Raw genomic sequence first — 14,842 nt, 5'->3', positions numbered from 1 at the left:
AAAATTACTGAAGGGAAAAGCCTGATATTTGTAAAAAGAGACAATAAGACCTCAAACAGGAAAAAAAGTATTTAATACTTTAACAAAATGCAAAATAAGGTACCCAAGTTACAAAACATAAATTCCTTTGGTTCAGTAATCACACGACCATTTTTACATTCCAAATAGCTACAGACGTCGTACCCTTAAAGTCACACTGTCCCCCTCAACTGGAAGATGTCATACCAAATCCCTCACATACCCCGCTGTTGGGTGAAATGCTGGCAACTTACATGGGGTATGGAAAGGGGGGAAGAGGTTGGTCAGAAGAAAAAAGGGAGATTACACATGCAGAACAAGTCAGTGGAAGGAGCTCTTAGTTGGGTCATCATGGTATGAATCAATCACACCCCTGTACATGCTACATGAGGCTAAGTCCCTTAGTACCATCACACATAAACACAGACAGTCCAGTGACCCCGAGCGTTCCCAATGAAAATACAGAGAAGTAGAGGAGAGAAAGCAAGGCAGCCAGAGGCAGACCACAGAATACCAGGGAACATCTAGTCCAAACCTTTGTTTTACAGATGAGGAAAACGAGACCTGGAGTAAGGAAATGTCTTGTCAAAAGACACACAGTTTATGGCAGTCAGTATTAGAGTTGCATGCTGCTTTTTAACATGAACAAAAAAGAGGAAAAAGGGTGGAGGGGGGAAGAAAGTAAAGTTGGGGGAGGAAAACTGTCTTCTGTGAGCAGACAGACCAGGGTTCTTATTCCAGTTTGGTTGTCTTTTGGGAAAAGTGCCTATGGAGTCTTAAAGTCTTCCCTAGTGCCTTCTGAACTCTCAAGAACCAGAGATTGGGTTCTGATTGTCTATCATTCTGTACAGTGCCCACCTAGCAAGCTAGAGGCTCTGAGTTCAAAACCCAGTATCAAAACCAAACCAAACTATGGGGCTGGAAAGGTGGCTCAGTGGTAGAGCACTTGCCTTGCATGCATGAGGTCCTGGGTTCGATTCCTCAGCACCACATAAGCAAAAAAAAAAAAAAAAAGCCAGAAGTGGCGCTGTGGCTCAAGTGGTAGAGCGCTAGCCTTGAGCTGAAGAGCTAAGGGACAGCACCCAGGCCCAGAGTTCAGGCCCCACAACTGGACCCCCCCCAAAAAAAACAAAAAAACAAACTAAACCCACAGGGATCTTCAGGTTTCTTCAGGGTTCTTTTGGCCCTGTGAGCATGAGACCCAAAGAAAGGTTGGGTTGGGAAAGTGGTTCAGGGGTAGATGCCTTGCATGTATGAGGCCCTGGATTTGATTCCGCACCTTGGCGCTGTGGCTCAAGTGGTAGAGCATTAGCCTTGAGCTGAAGAACTGAGGGACAGCACCCAGGCCCAGAGTTCAGGCCCCACGGCCGACCAAAAAAAAAAAAAAAAAAAGGTCAAGAAAGAAGATAATGGACTCCAATTTGCTCCAAGTAAAACATGAAATACTTACAATAAGCTCAGAAGACAGAGTTCAAATCTTTGAATCAAACACTATCATCTAACTGAAGCCAAAAGAAGAGAGAGACTTCAAAATCTAGTGAAGGCTGAAAACTGGAAGAAGAGTTTCTAAAACATACTCCTTTTGGTTCAAAGTAGATATTCAATGAAGACTTGAATGAAAAAAAATGAATAACTGCATTAACGGAGACCAGCAACAAACATTGAATTCTGTGACAGATACTGATTCTGTGTACAATCCTTACTCAGGGCACTTTTGGGGTCTACATTCTTTTTGTCCCCTCTGCTAGGACACTGAGTATATTATAATGTATCCCTGGAAAATAGAGGAAAATCAGTGCAGATTTAAATAATAATAAAATTAAATAATAAAATCTGATTTGATAAGAGATTGGAGGGAAAAGGCAGAAAGCCATTCTTAAAAGCAGCTGCTTTCCTTCCCTTCTTTCTCCTCACAGTTTTATGAGAACAGTACACTAGATCCTGGAGCAATAAAAGACACAATTGCTGAACTCGCCAAACATCTCAAAACATGCACTAGAGGTGACTAAGCCACCTCCCCTACTCTTCCTAGCCCTTCTCTCCCCAGAGTCACTTGTTTGATGGAGAGGCATTGGCAGACTGCGACAGCGAGATCTGACTGCACTTCTCGAAGACGGCCTCTGCTGAGAGCTTGGGCAGCCCCTGGTCCAGAGGGCACTCATCCACCAAGCTGTTCATGGGCGTGGGGGGCAGTGGAGGGTCATCTTCATCTTGACTCAGTCCAGAAATCAGGGTGCTAGTTGCCCTGTCCGATTCCTTGTCCACCTGTTCCCTGGACACGTGTGCTGTCTCGGGCTGCCCTGAAGGGATCTTCATGGAGTCAAAATATGCTGAGAGGGCTTCTTGGAGCAAAGGCAGAAGTTTCTTTCGAGAGACCTGTGTGTTGCCTTGAAGATAGGCTTGGAGGTCAGGGTGGATGCTTGGCATAGAGGTCAACTTCAGGGCTGGGGAGTGGGAGCGTTCCAGGACTCCACAGAGCTATAAAGGAGACAAGAAGAGAAGTGATACATAGCTTTGTGTAGCAAAGAGCTGAGGCTTCTAAGCAAGAGGCTGCGACAAAGGAGGCAAACTTCAGTTTTAATGCTTGCAACAAAAGAAACATAAATTTCATTTGAATAAGGAAATCTGAGCTGAGAGACATTATCTACAGTGAGAGCATGTGGATGATAATAGAATCTGAGCCAGAACCCAGGGAGCCTCAGCTCTTAAACTAATAGGGTTTTTTTTTTGCTGACACTGGGTTTGAACTCAAAGAGTCTGAGCGCTGTCCTTTAGTTTTTTCTACTCAAGGCTGGTGCTCTATTACTTAAGCCTGTGAGAAAAGCATCTTTTCTTTCTTTTTTTTTTTTTTTTTTTGTTGGTCGTGGAGTCTAAACTCTGGGTCTGGGCGCTGTTCCTCAGCTCTTCAGCTCAAGGCTAGGGCTCTACTACTTGAGCCACAGCACCACTTCCAGTTTTTTCTGCTAATGTGGTGCTGAGGAATCGAACCCAGGGCCTCATGCATGCAAGGCAAGCACTCTACCACTGAGCAACCTTCCCAGCCCCCCACCCTTTTTTTTGGTTGGTTGTAGGTCTTGAACTTTGGACCTGGGCACTGTCCTTGAGTTCTTCAGCTCAAGGCTAGTGCTCTACCACTTGTGCAACAGCACCATTTCTGGTTTTCTGGTGGTTTATTGGAGATAAGAGTCTCATGGGGGCTGGTAAAGTGGCTCAGTAGTAGAGTGCCTGTCTTGCATGTATGAGGCCCTGGATTCGATTCCTCAGCACCACATTAGCAGAAAAAGCTTGAAGTGGCACTGTGGCTCAAGTGGTAGAGCGCTAGCCTTGAGCTGAAGAGCTGAGGGACAGTGCCCAGGCCCAGGGTTCAGGCCCCACGACCGACAGAAAAAAAAAAAAAAAGAGTCTTACATACTTTTCTGCCTGGGGGTGGCTTTGAACCCTGATCCTCAGATCTCAGCCTCCTGAGTACCTGGGATTATAGACAGGCGCCACTGGCTCCTGGCTGAAAAGCATCTTTTCTTTTTTTTTTTTTTTTGGGGTCCGGTCATGGGGCCTGAACTCTGGGCCTGGGCGCTGTCCCTCAGCTCTTCAGCTCAAGGCTAGCACTCTACCACTTGAGCCACAGCGCCACTTCTGGCTTTTTTCTTTTTGCTTATGTGGTGCTGAGGAATCAAACCCAGGGCCTCTGGCATGCAAGGCATGAGCTCTACCACTGAGCCACCTTCCCAGCCCGAAAAGCATCTTTTCTATCAAAGCAGTTTGTTTCCTTTCTGATAATCTTGAGAGAATTGTTTTTCTGAAGGGTTTGGCAGGTGGATTAGTCCTTGTTTACTGCATCCTTTTCCTGAACACCTTTAATTAAGACAACCTGTTAGTAGTTCCTTGAATTTTAACCATATCCTATTAAGCAAGCCACATCCTTTTCCAGACAGTTGAACCTGAGCTCAGCTAATGTGAGCAGAGGGGTAGAGGGTGCTGGGTTAGGGATAAAAAGGGAGCAGCCTACCTGGGTGCTGATGGCTCATGCCTGTAATCCTAGCTACTCAGGAGGCTGAGATCTGAGGATCCTGGGCAGGAAAAGTCCATGAGACTCTTATTTCCAATAAACCACCAGAAAACCGAAAGTGGCACTGTGGCTCAAGTGGTAGACCACTTGCCTTGAGCTGAAGAGCTCAGGAACAGTGCCCAGGCCCAGAGTTCAAGCCCCACGACCAACAAAAAAACAAACAAAAAAAACAGAAAAAGTGGCACTGTGGATCAAATAGTAGAGCACTAACTAGCCTTGAGCTGACAAGCTCTGGGATAGCGCCTGCCCCAAGACTACCAAAAAAAAAAAAAAAAAAAGTAGCCTGGCTCTGTGCTTGCTTGTTTTTTGGCTGATGGCACATCTCTCTGCAGAAGTAAACTTTGCTGAGTAACGTTCGTGTGTTTATTCTTTTTTTTTTTTCTTTTTCTTTTTGGGTCCGGTCGTGGGACCTGAACTCTGGGCCTGGGCACTGTCCCTCAGCTCTTCAGCTCAAGGCTAGCACTCTAGTACTTGAGCCACAGCGCCTCTTCCGGCTTTTTTTTCTTTTTGCTTATGTGATGCTGAGGAATTGAACCCAGGGCCTCAGGCATGCAAGGCAAGTGCTCTAACACTGAGCCACCTTCCCAGCCCCCGTGTGTTTATTCTTCCTATGTACTACCCCAACATCCCAAGCTATTTTTAACAAGCCACAGCTCTATCTCCAGCTTTTTGGTAGTTGGAGTAAGAGTCTTACATACTTTCCTGACCAGGCTGACTTTGAACCTGATTTCAGCTTCCTGTGTAGCTAGAATTACAGGGGCTCATGACTGTAATCCTAGCTACTTATTTTCACGTGTGTACCTGCTCTTGAAGATCTAAACTCTAACCTTACTTAGCTTGGAACTAGCACCTATATAGAACAGCTATATAGAATGGATAGAATACAAGGCTGGGTACGGGTGGCTCATACCTGTAGTCCTAGCCGCTCCAGAGCCTGAGATCTGAAGATCATGGTTCAAAGCCAGCTCAGGAAGGGAAGTCCACGAGACTCATATCTCCAACTAGCCAGGAGAAAACTGGGAGTACAGCTATGTCTCAAAGTGGTAGAGCACTAGCCTTGTGCAAGAGTTAGGGACAGTGCCTAGGCCCCATGACCGACCAAAAAATATTATCTCATTTAAATGAGCTACAGAACAACAGTAGAGAAGGGACTAGATTCTGAAAGGTAGGTAGTCTTCATGACATGATTAGTAAAAGCCACCATGTTTTGAGTATTCTGTTCCCAGCAATGTATGATATTAGGTTAATAACCAGTAGGGACTAGTATGCCATTTTCAGATTCAAGTGAACTGATTTACCAGAGCTCAAAGGCAAATAGAAAGGTATGTCTACTTGAATTATTTTTTTTGTTGGTTGTGGGACTTGAACTCGGCCTCAGCACTGTCCCTGAACTCCTCAGCTCTAGGCTGGCGCTCAAGCCACAGCGCCACTTCTGGCTTTTTCTGTTTATGTGGTACTGAGGAATCGAACCCAGGGCCTCATACATGCGAGGCAAGCACTCTACCACTGAGCTACCTTCCCAGCCCCATTCTATTTTTTTTTTTTTTTTTTTGCCGGTCATGGGGCCTGAACTCTGGGTTTGGGTGCTGTCCCTCAGCTCTTCAGCTCAAGGCTAATGCTCTACCACTGGAGCCACAGTGCCACTTCCGGCTTTTTTCATTTTGCTTATGTGGTGCTGAGGAATTGAACCCAGGGCCTCAGGCATGCAAGGCAAGCGCTCTACCACTGAGACATCTTCCCAGCCCCCTCTATTTTTTTTTTAAATTAGTACCTATCAGTTGTTCAAGGGGGTTTTACTCTGACATATTCATATTTGCTTACAATGAACTCTGATCAGATTCACACCCTCCCCTTCATAAAATAATTTCAACAGGTTTCTGATTTTATTTATTAGAGTATGGGGAGGGCAGGGAGGGCCTAGGGGTTTGAACTCAGGGCCTAGATGCTATCCTTGAGTTTCTTTTTGCTCAAGGCTAGTGCTCTACCAGTTGAGCCACAGCACCATTTCCAGATTTTTCTGAGTAGTCTGTTGGAGATGAGTCTTGTGGCCTTTCCTACCTGGCAGGCTGTGATCCTTGGATCCTGAATAACTAGGACTCCAGGCATGAAGCACCAGTGCCCGGCCTGATTTTATTTTTTGGAACAGGGTTTTGTGATGTCGCTCAGCCTAGCCTCACACTCACTAGCCTACTGCCTCTGCCTCTGTAATGCTGGGATTAGAGGTGTGTGTTACCACATCCAGAACAGTTTTTAGATCTAGTTCTTCCCACAATGTCAAAACTCCTGTATGGTGAATAAAATCACAGTCTTTCTGGAGGAGAAAACAAAGGTGAACAGATAGGGCAGACAGACCTTTCATGAAAACAAAGGACTATCTGGCTATATACATTTACATACATATATTTTTATTTATTTATTTATTTTTGTCAGTTGTGGGACTTGCACTCTGGGCCTGAGCACTGTCCCTGAGCTCTTCAGCTCAAGCCACTTCCAGTTTTCTGGTGGTTTATTGGAGATAAGAGTCTCACAGACTGTAATGCATGGACTGGCTCTTAATGGTGATCATCAGATCTGAGCCTCCTGAGTAGCCAGAATTACAGGGATGAGCCATCAGTGCCCAGCTATCTGGCTACATTTTATCTTTAGCAGTCCTCACATGGTCTGAGCAACCCAAAGAGCTCCTAAACTGCCTTAAGTCCACTTAGGGATTAATCTTTAACCAAGAGATAAAAAGAAAAGGGAGTGGGCTAGGAAGGTGGCTCAGTGGTAGAGCGCTTGCCTTGCATGAATGAGGCCCTGGGTTCCATCCCTCAGCACCACATAAGCAGAAAAGGCCAGAAGTGGTGCTGTGGCTGAAGTGGTGGAGCACTAGCCTTGAGCTGAAGAGCTGAGAGACAGCGCCCAGGCCCACAGTTCAGGCCCCACGAATGACCAAAAACAAAAAAAAAAACAAAAAAAGAGAGAGAGAAAAAAAAGGGAGGAGTTAGGAGAGGTGACCAATGGAAGGCCAAAAAAGAAACAAATCTGGTCTTTAATATATTATCATTGTCCTATAAAGTTCACACCATACAGATTAATCCAGGCATGTTGTATAGTAGAAAAAGTTTCTTCTGTTTTTTGTTAGTTTTTAGGCATGCGCTCTGCCATCCGAGCCACACATCTAGCCCTTTTTGTTCTGGGTACTTTTGAGACAGAGTATAAATTTTTGCACAAACTGGCCTGGACTGAGAATCTTTATTCACTTGTCTTGTGTTGCTAGGGATAATAAGCATATACTACCACACTAGTTATTGGTTGCTATGGGGATGCTAGGCCTTGTAAACTTTTTGCTCAGGCTGGCCTCAAAATGTGACATTCCAAGCCAGGCGCTGGTGGCTCACGCCTGTAATCCTAGCTACTCAGGAGGCTGAGATCTGAGGATCACGGTTCAAAGCCAGCCCAAGCAGTAAAGTCCATGAGACTCTTATCTCCAATAAACCACTAGAAAACTGGAAGTGGCGCTGTGGCTCAAGTGGGACAGCGCCCAAGCCCAGAGTTCAAGCCCCACAACCGACAAAAAAAAAAAAAAAAAAAAAAAAGTGACATCCCAGCCTTAGCCTCCCAACTGGAGACATGAGCTGGCTATTTCATTTTTTTTTTTTTTTGGTCCGGTCGTGGGGCCTGAACTCTGGGCCTGGACACTGTCCCTCAGCTCTTCAGCTCAAGGCTAGCGCTCTACCACTTGAGCTACAGCGCCACTTCCGGCTTTTTTCTTTTTGCTTATGTGGTACTGAGGAATCGAACCCAGGGCCTCAGGCATGCAAGGCAAGCGCTCTACCACTGAGCCACCTTCCCAGCCCCGAGCTGGCTATTTCTTATGGTGCTGGGAACTGAATCCATGGCCTCAAATATGAGGCTCTACTACTAAGCCACACTTCTAGGCTTCTCTTGTATCTATGTCAGGGCAATAGAAGAGAAAGGAAAGTTTTTCATGGGTGAGAAGTTAATGATTAAACCAAGAATCGAATTCTAATTCCACATTTGTAACATTTCTTCCTAAACCAGATTTCAAGTTCCTAATAGGCAGGAATCGTGTGTCTAATATTATTTATTATCTCTATGATTAAGGATTTTCACATGTGTACAGTATGGAAAAAAGCTGAAGTGAGAGGTCCTAAAATCAGGTCAAAGAACCTCTGTGTAAAGATGAGGACCAAACCTGGATGCCAGTGGCTCATGCCTATAATCCTAGCTACTCAGGAGGCTGAGATCTGAGGACTGTGGTTCAAAGCCAGCCTGGGCAGGAAATTCTGTGAGACTCTTATCTCCAATTAACCACCAGAAAACCAGAAGTGGAGCCGTGGCTCAAGTGGTAGAGCGCTAACCTTCAGTTGAAGAGCTCAAGAGTACCTAGACCCAGAGTTCAATTCCCACGACCGACAAAAAAAGATGGCGATCAAAAAAAGGCCCTTATAGGAAGTGGCGCTGTGGCTCAAGTGGTAGAGCACTGGTCTTGAGATGAAGAGCTCAGGAACAGTGCCCAGGCCCAGAGTTCAAGCCCCACGACCAAAAAAAACAAAAAACAAAAACGAGCCCTGCAAGGTCTCATGCTGGGGGAGGATGAAGACTCACCAACATTCGAAGTGCCATATGAGGACAGAAAATAGCCAACTGCCGCACTGGCTCATTGTGAGCATTGAAAAAGATAGTCATGGCAACCAGGGCATCATAGCTGTGAGCCTGGCAGAAAGCACTGAGCTCTGGAAGAAGGTTGGATCGCTGCAGAAAGGCCTGAAAAGGAAGAAATGGAGAGGGATGAAGGCTTAAAGCTGGACAATCCTTGTTATCATCAATATGTTAACCTACAACTTGTGCTCTATTAAAAAGATATCTACTATTGTGTTATAGACATGTTGGGAGGCAGTGTGATAGAATGGGGAAAATAATAGGCTTTGGATAAAACAGATTGGGTTTGAAAAAAATCAGCCCTATTGTCTATTTGCTATATGATTAAAGACTTGAACTACTTCCTGAACCTGAATTACCTCATTGACAAAATAAGACATCAACATTTGCTTTAAGAATTAAACATGATGGGCTGGGAAGGTGGCTCAGTGGTAGAGCGTTTGCCTTGCATGCCTGAGGCCCTGGGTTCGATTCCCCAGCACCACATAAGAAAAAAGAAAAAAGCCAGAAGTGGAGCTATGTCTCAAGTGGTAGAGCGCTAGCCTTGATCTGAAGAGCTGAGGGACAGCACCCAAGCCCAGAATTCAGGCCCCACAACCAGACCCAAAAAAAAAAAAAAAAAAAAGAATTAAACATGATAGCTGGGCACTGGTGGCTCTCACCTGTAATCCTAGCTACTCAGGAGGCTGAGATCTGAAGATTGCAGTTCAAAGTCAGCCCAGGCAGGAAAGTCTATGAGACTCTTAGATCCAATCAACCACCAGAAAACTGGAAGTGGCGCTGTGACTCAAGTGGTAGAGTAGCCACCTTGAGCTGAAGAGCTCAGGGACAGTGCCCAGGTCCAGAATTAAAACTCCATGACCGAAAAAAAAAAAACCCAAACAAACAAACAAAACAAACAAAAGAAAATGAAGCTGGGCACTAGTGGCTCACACTTGTATTAGCTACTCAGGAGGCTAAGATCTAAGGATTAACTACCAAAAAAGCTGGAAGTAGAGCTATGGCTCAAGTGGTGGAATGCTAACCTTGAGCACAAAAAGCACAAAAGCTCAAGGACAGAGCCCAGGCCCCAAGTTCAAGCCCCAGGACTGACACACAAAAAAAACCCAAAACAACAACAAAAAACCCAACACACACATAGTTCATTCCTATAATCCTAGCTACTCAGGAGGCTGAGACCTAGAGGATCTCAGTTGGAAGTCAGCCTAGACAGAAAAGTCCTTGAGACTCTACCTTCAACTAACTAGCAAAATCTTGGAAGCACAGACCAAGTGATACAGAGTGCCAGTTTTTAGCAAGCAAGCTGAGCAGGAGCCTTATGGCCCTAAATTCAAGAGCTGGTACTGGCCCAAAATAAACACTATAAGTGTGGGCTATAAGTGTGGCTTAAGCAGTAGAGTGCCTACCTAGCAAATGTGAATCCCCGAGTTCAAAACCTCCCCAATAGCCAAAAAATTACTACAGTTAAAGTTAAAATTTCCATTTGAAATAAGGCATTCAACATTCATTCAACAGTAACCACTATACCAGGCACAGTCAAAGGTGCCAGACAGAACAAAACAAATGGTGGTATTTTAGGGGAACTGATAAAGCAGCAGAGAAATAAGAGACGTGTAGTAAAGAAACCATAAAATAAAATTATTTTAGCTGGGCACCTATGTCTCATGCCTAGCTACTCAGGGGTCTGAGATCTGAGGAAGCCAGCCCAGGTAGGAAACTCCCTGAGACTCTTATCTCCAATAAATTACTCAGAAAGAGCCAGAAGTGGTGCTGTGGCTCAAGTGGTAGAGTGCTAGCCTTGAGCACAAAGAGGCTCAGGGACAGTGCCCAGGCCCTGAGTTCAAGCCCCAAGACTGGCAAGAAATAAAAATAAAAAACAAAACAAAAAATAAATAAATCCTAGCTGAGGCCTGAAGGATAAGAAGAAGCCAATATGCAAAGAGAAAATCAAGTTTAAAGGCCTTGAGTTTAATGGTTTTAGAAAAGAAAACAGGGGTGGCTACAGAACTGCTGGACTATGAGTACACAAGTGGGACTGGAATGAGAAGAGGTAAGAAAGACAGACAAGTCAGCCAGGTGCTCCTCACCTATCTATAATCCTTGCTACTCAGGAGGTTGAGATCTGAGGATCAAGGTCCAAAGTCAGCCCAGATAGGAAAGTCTGTAAGACCCTTTTCTCCAATTAACCACCAAAAAGCTGGATGTGGCACTGTGGCTCAAAGTGGTAGAGCATTAGGATTGAACAAAAATGTGCAGGGACAATACTCAGGCCCTGAGTTCAAGCCCCTCAACTGACTAAAACAAAACAAAGCCCAGCCCAGTGGCTCACACCTGTAATCCTAGCTACTTAGGAGTCTGAGATCTGAGCATCATGGTTCAAAGCTAGTCTGGGCAGTAAAGTCCATAAGACTTTTATCTCAAATAAATCACCAGAAAACTGGAAGTGTCGCTGTGGCTCAAGTGGTAGAGAGCTCACCTTAAGCTGAAGAGCTGAGGGACTGCGCCCAGGCCCAGAGTTCAAGCCCCATGACTGACCAAAAGGAAGGAAGGAAGGAAGGAAGGAAGGAAGGAAGGGGGGAGGGAAGGAAGGAAGGAAGGAAGGAAGGAAGGAAGGAAGGAAGGAAGGAAGGAGGGAAGGAAGGAAGGAAGGAAGGAGGGAAGGAAGGAAGGGCAGACAGACAAGGGTCAGATTGAGATAGAGCTACGGTCCCGCAACCACAGTGAGGCCTTTAGATTATATTAGAAGCACAATGGAAAGGAAGTAAGGTGAAGTATTTGGATATGATTTAACATCTTAAAACAATTGATCTGGTTGCTGTGGGGAGAGTGATTTGTAGAGGTGCAGAAGTGGAGTCAGGGAAACTGAAACGAGTATGTGGTGCAGTGAGAGACGATAGGCTGTAGAGTCACAGAGTACAGGCGGGCACAGAGGTATTCTAAAGCTAAGCTGGCAACAAGGGCAAAATCACACAATCAGAGCTAAAGGTTTTCCCTTCCCACTCACACCACAACTTGTTCTTACCTCCAAATCCATGTATACTGCACTAATGGCCACTTTGGTGCCTTGTCTATAAATGGTCTTCTGGTCCTTTCTGAGCATTTGCTCAGTGGTCAGTCCTAGAAAATAGATGTGAGAGTAGGAGTACGATGGGAGACCCAGGTCCCTGCACCAGGTTGGGAAAAACAAGGAAAAGGAAAAACATAGTCTCTCTTTGATACAACAAACACGAAAGAGAACTCAAAATGTTGTTTTATAATGAGCTAAATAATTGGGCACAGCAGTTACCTTTGGATCAAGGGACTTTATACAGAAAGGTCAAAGGAAGGAGAGGCTTCCACCTCTCCTGCTCCTTTGCTGTTTGTTTCTGCACTGCTGGGTTAATAAACTCAGGGCCTTCTGCATGCAGGCAGGTACAGCACTACTGAGCTATACCCCAGCCCTCCTTTCCCCCTTCTGTATTGCTTTAAATTTCTAAAAGTATATGTGTACTTTTCTTTCTTTCCTTCCACTTGTTTTAAATTAGCACATAGTAATACTACAAGGAGGTCTCATTATCCTAATTTCGTAAGAGTTTGAATTGACTGATGATACTGAAGTTTGGAGTCAAGGTCATATGCTTTCTAGTCAGGCCCTCTATCACTCTATCCATGCACCGCATACTTGGAATGAGTTTACCCCCTTTATTATGTTCCTTAAGCCCCCATCCAATTTCTCCCTTTTACAAACAGCATTTAGTAGGTTTCGTTATGTGTCTCTACTTATGTATATACATATATATATGTATACATTCACTCATGCACACACACACACACACACACACACACAGGTGTGTACATGGGCACACATGCAAATAATATACTTTGGACCTCTTCAACCCCCAGTATCTCTCCTTGCCTCTCCCCTAGACAATCCTCTTTCCTTTTCATCTAAATAGGTGGTGGCTGGGTTGGAGTTTATGGATATTTTTGTTCTCTTCATCATTTGTATGTTCATTATTATAGTACTGAAATTTGAACTTGGCCTCCAGGTTGCCAAGCAGGTACTCTACCACCTGAGCCACATCACCAGTCCTATATAGTCACTCTAAATGTTTCTTCTGCCTCCAACCAATTATATAGCACATTGATAATTCACTAGCCCTTCAATATATTTTATTTACGTGCTATATTCTCACATTTGACTTAAACCTGAGACTTTTTTTAGATAGGGTCTCCCTTTGTAGCCAAGGTCAGCCTCAACCTCAAAATCCTGTCTAAGCCCACTACATGCTAGGATTTCAGGTATACACCATCATACTTCCTTATATTACCCAAGAGTTAATGACAGGACTCATATGTTCATACTCCGCTTCTCTCTGGTATAAAGCTTAAATCATTACGCATGCTCTAAAATTGTTTAGGTGGCATTCAAGAATATAAGGAACAATGCTTGTCCACCAGCCTACTCCTGAGGAAGATGGAGAATTCAGGTTGAAATTTTATACCTGAGACATCAAACTTTGCTTTCTGTAAGGATTCAAAGATATCCTCTCTCTTGGGCAGATCTGGGAAGAGAGCCTCCAGCTTTTCCACATATTTTTTATCCTTTAGAGTTGCCTTTCCAATTTTAGGATCCATATTTACACAGTCCAAAATGATGGTTCCTAAGGAAGGGAGGTGACAGAATTTTAATACTGTGATTCAACCACTTACAAGCATAGGACACATAAAACCTTCAAACTAAACAGAAGAGATTTGCAAGATAAAGTCACTGAAAACAAAATGAGAAACATCAACTGATTGACTCAGTATCTTGAGTTAAGACTTCCCAAATCTAACCTAAAAAGTAGGGAGCTGAACACTGGAGCAGGTGGCTCATGCTTATAATCCTAACTAGTCAGGAGGCTGAGATCTGAGGACAGAGGTTCAAAGCCAGCCAGGCAGAAAAGTCCATGAGACTCTCATCTCCGATTACCCACCAGAAAACTGGAAGTGACTCTGTGGTTCAAGTGATAGAGACCTAGCCTTGAGCTGAAGAGCACAGGGACAGTACCGAAGCCCAAAGTTCAAGCCCCATGACCAACCCCCTCCCCCAAACCAAAAAAAAAAAAAAAAATAGGGAAACGGAGCAAAGGTGGAAAGGAAGCTTAAGAAGTCCTGGTGGAATTTCCTAATGTCATCAAATACATTTTCAGCGAGCTAAATTCTATCAATTTTTAAATTGGAAGAGATAATCCTCTTTTTTAATAAGTGGAGATAGGAGAAAAAGATTAGTAAGAGATTCACTTATGGACACATAACTATTTTCTGGTGGAAGTGCTATCAGAATCCGGATTCTGCCTCTTTGGCCCCTCCTCCTTCCATTAAACACTGCTATAGACAATAGGAAGCTTCAAGGTCTAGTCTATTGCCTTGGGCTTCCTTCACACTTTCTCCAATAAAACATGCCCTAGGCCACTGAATGCCCGTTTCCAAAAGAATCCCACCCTCATCATGAACTAAATGGCTTTGAGATCATATAGTTAGGCTGGAAGAGTCTAGACTTTTCAACTTCTTTGAAACTACTCTGATTTCATGGCTCACAGTCATATTTACCATGCAGAAGGGCTGCAGTTTGCCTGTCCAAGACCTCTGGTGCCCCCTGCAGGATTCTCTCGGTCACTAGGGTGGCACAGGATCCCACCAGTTCCACTGAAACATGACAGGGAGGGCAGTGTTTCTGATCGATGGGTCGATGGTCTAGCACCTCTGCTACTGCCTCCTCCAGAGCTCTGTCACTCCTGTGAGGAGGGAGGGTAAAAGAGAAAGAAAGATAGGCAGGGGTACTTCAGCTTCTAGCTAATCTTAGTCTGCCTTCCCAATAAAGGTGAGAATAGATGTCTCAGGCAAACATAGGAGATGTCTTGTCAAGCCTACCTCTGCCTCACACCTCCTCATTCTCTTTAATGTTGAAAGTAACATGGTATTTAAACATGTTTTGCTTTCCTTGTTGGTTCTTCCATTCCCATCAAATTCTCACTCCTTCCCTCAAACCTCTCAATATTCAAATTCCACGCAGATCACCAAGTACTGGGGTTTTTAACCAAGTCATCCTTTTCAGCCTGCTTTGTTCAA

The 14,842-nt window shown here is 44.5% G+C and overlaps 1 protein-coding gene across 1 annotated transcript in view; it reads right to left on the bottom strand.

The window, feature by feature from the left end:
• Positions 1-51: 51 nt before the first annotated feature.
• The window catches only part of LOC138827492 (exopolyphosphatase PRUNE1), a 32,122-nt gene continuing 17,331 nt past the window's right edge, over positions 52-14,842 (bottom strand). The window contains exons 4-8 of the mRNA XM_070023051.1: positions 14,324-14,508; positions 13,234-13,392; positions 11,772-11,866; positions 8,696-8,854; positions 52-2,496 (exon numbers count right to left, since the gene is read on the bottom strand). Of these exons, the coding sequence (XP_069879152.1) occupies positions 2,068-2,496; positions 8,696-8,854; positions 11,772-11,866; positions 13,234-13,392; positions 14,324-14,508 (1,027 nt within the window). The 3' untranslated portion in view covers positions 52-2,067. The remainder of the gene's footprint in view (positions 2,497-8,695; positions 8,855-11,771; positions 11,867-13,233; positions 13,393-14,323; positions 14,509-14,842) is intronic.

The sequence above is a fragment of the Dipodomys merriami genome, unplaced genomic scaffold (genome assembly GCF_024711535.1).
Source record: "Dipodomys merriami isolate MVZ:Mamm:240054 unplaced genomic scaffold, mDipMer1.0.p SCAF_156, whole genome shotgun sequence".
NCBI lineage: Eukaryota > Metazoa > Chordata > Mammalia > Rodentia > Heteromyidae > Dipodomys > Dipodomys merriami.
Note: the sequence above shows the minus strand (reverse complement) of the source record. Positions and strands in the feature narration are given on the sequence as shown.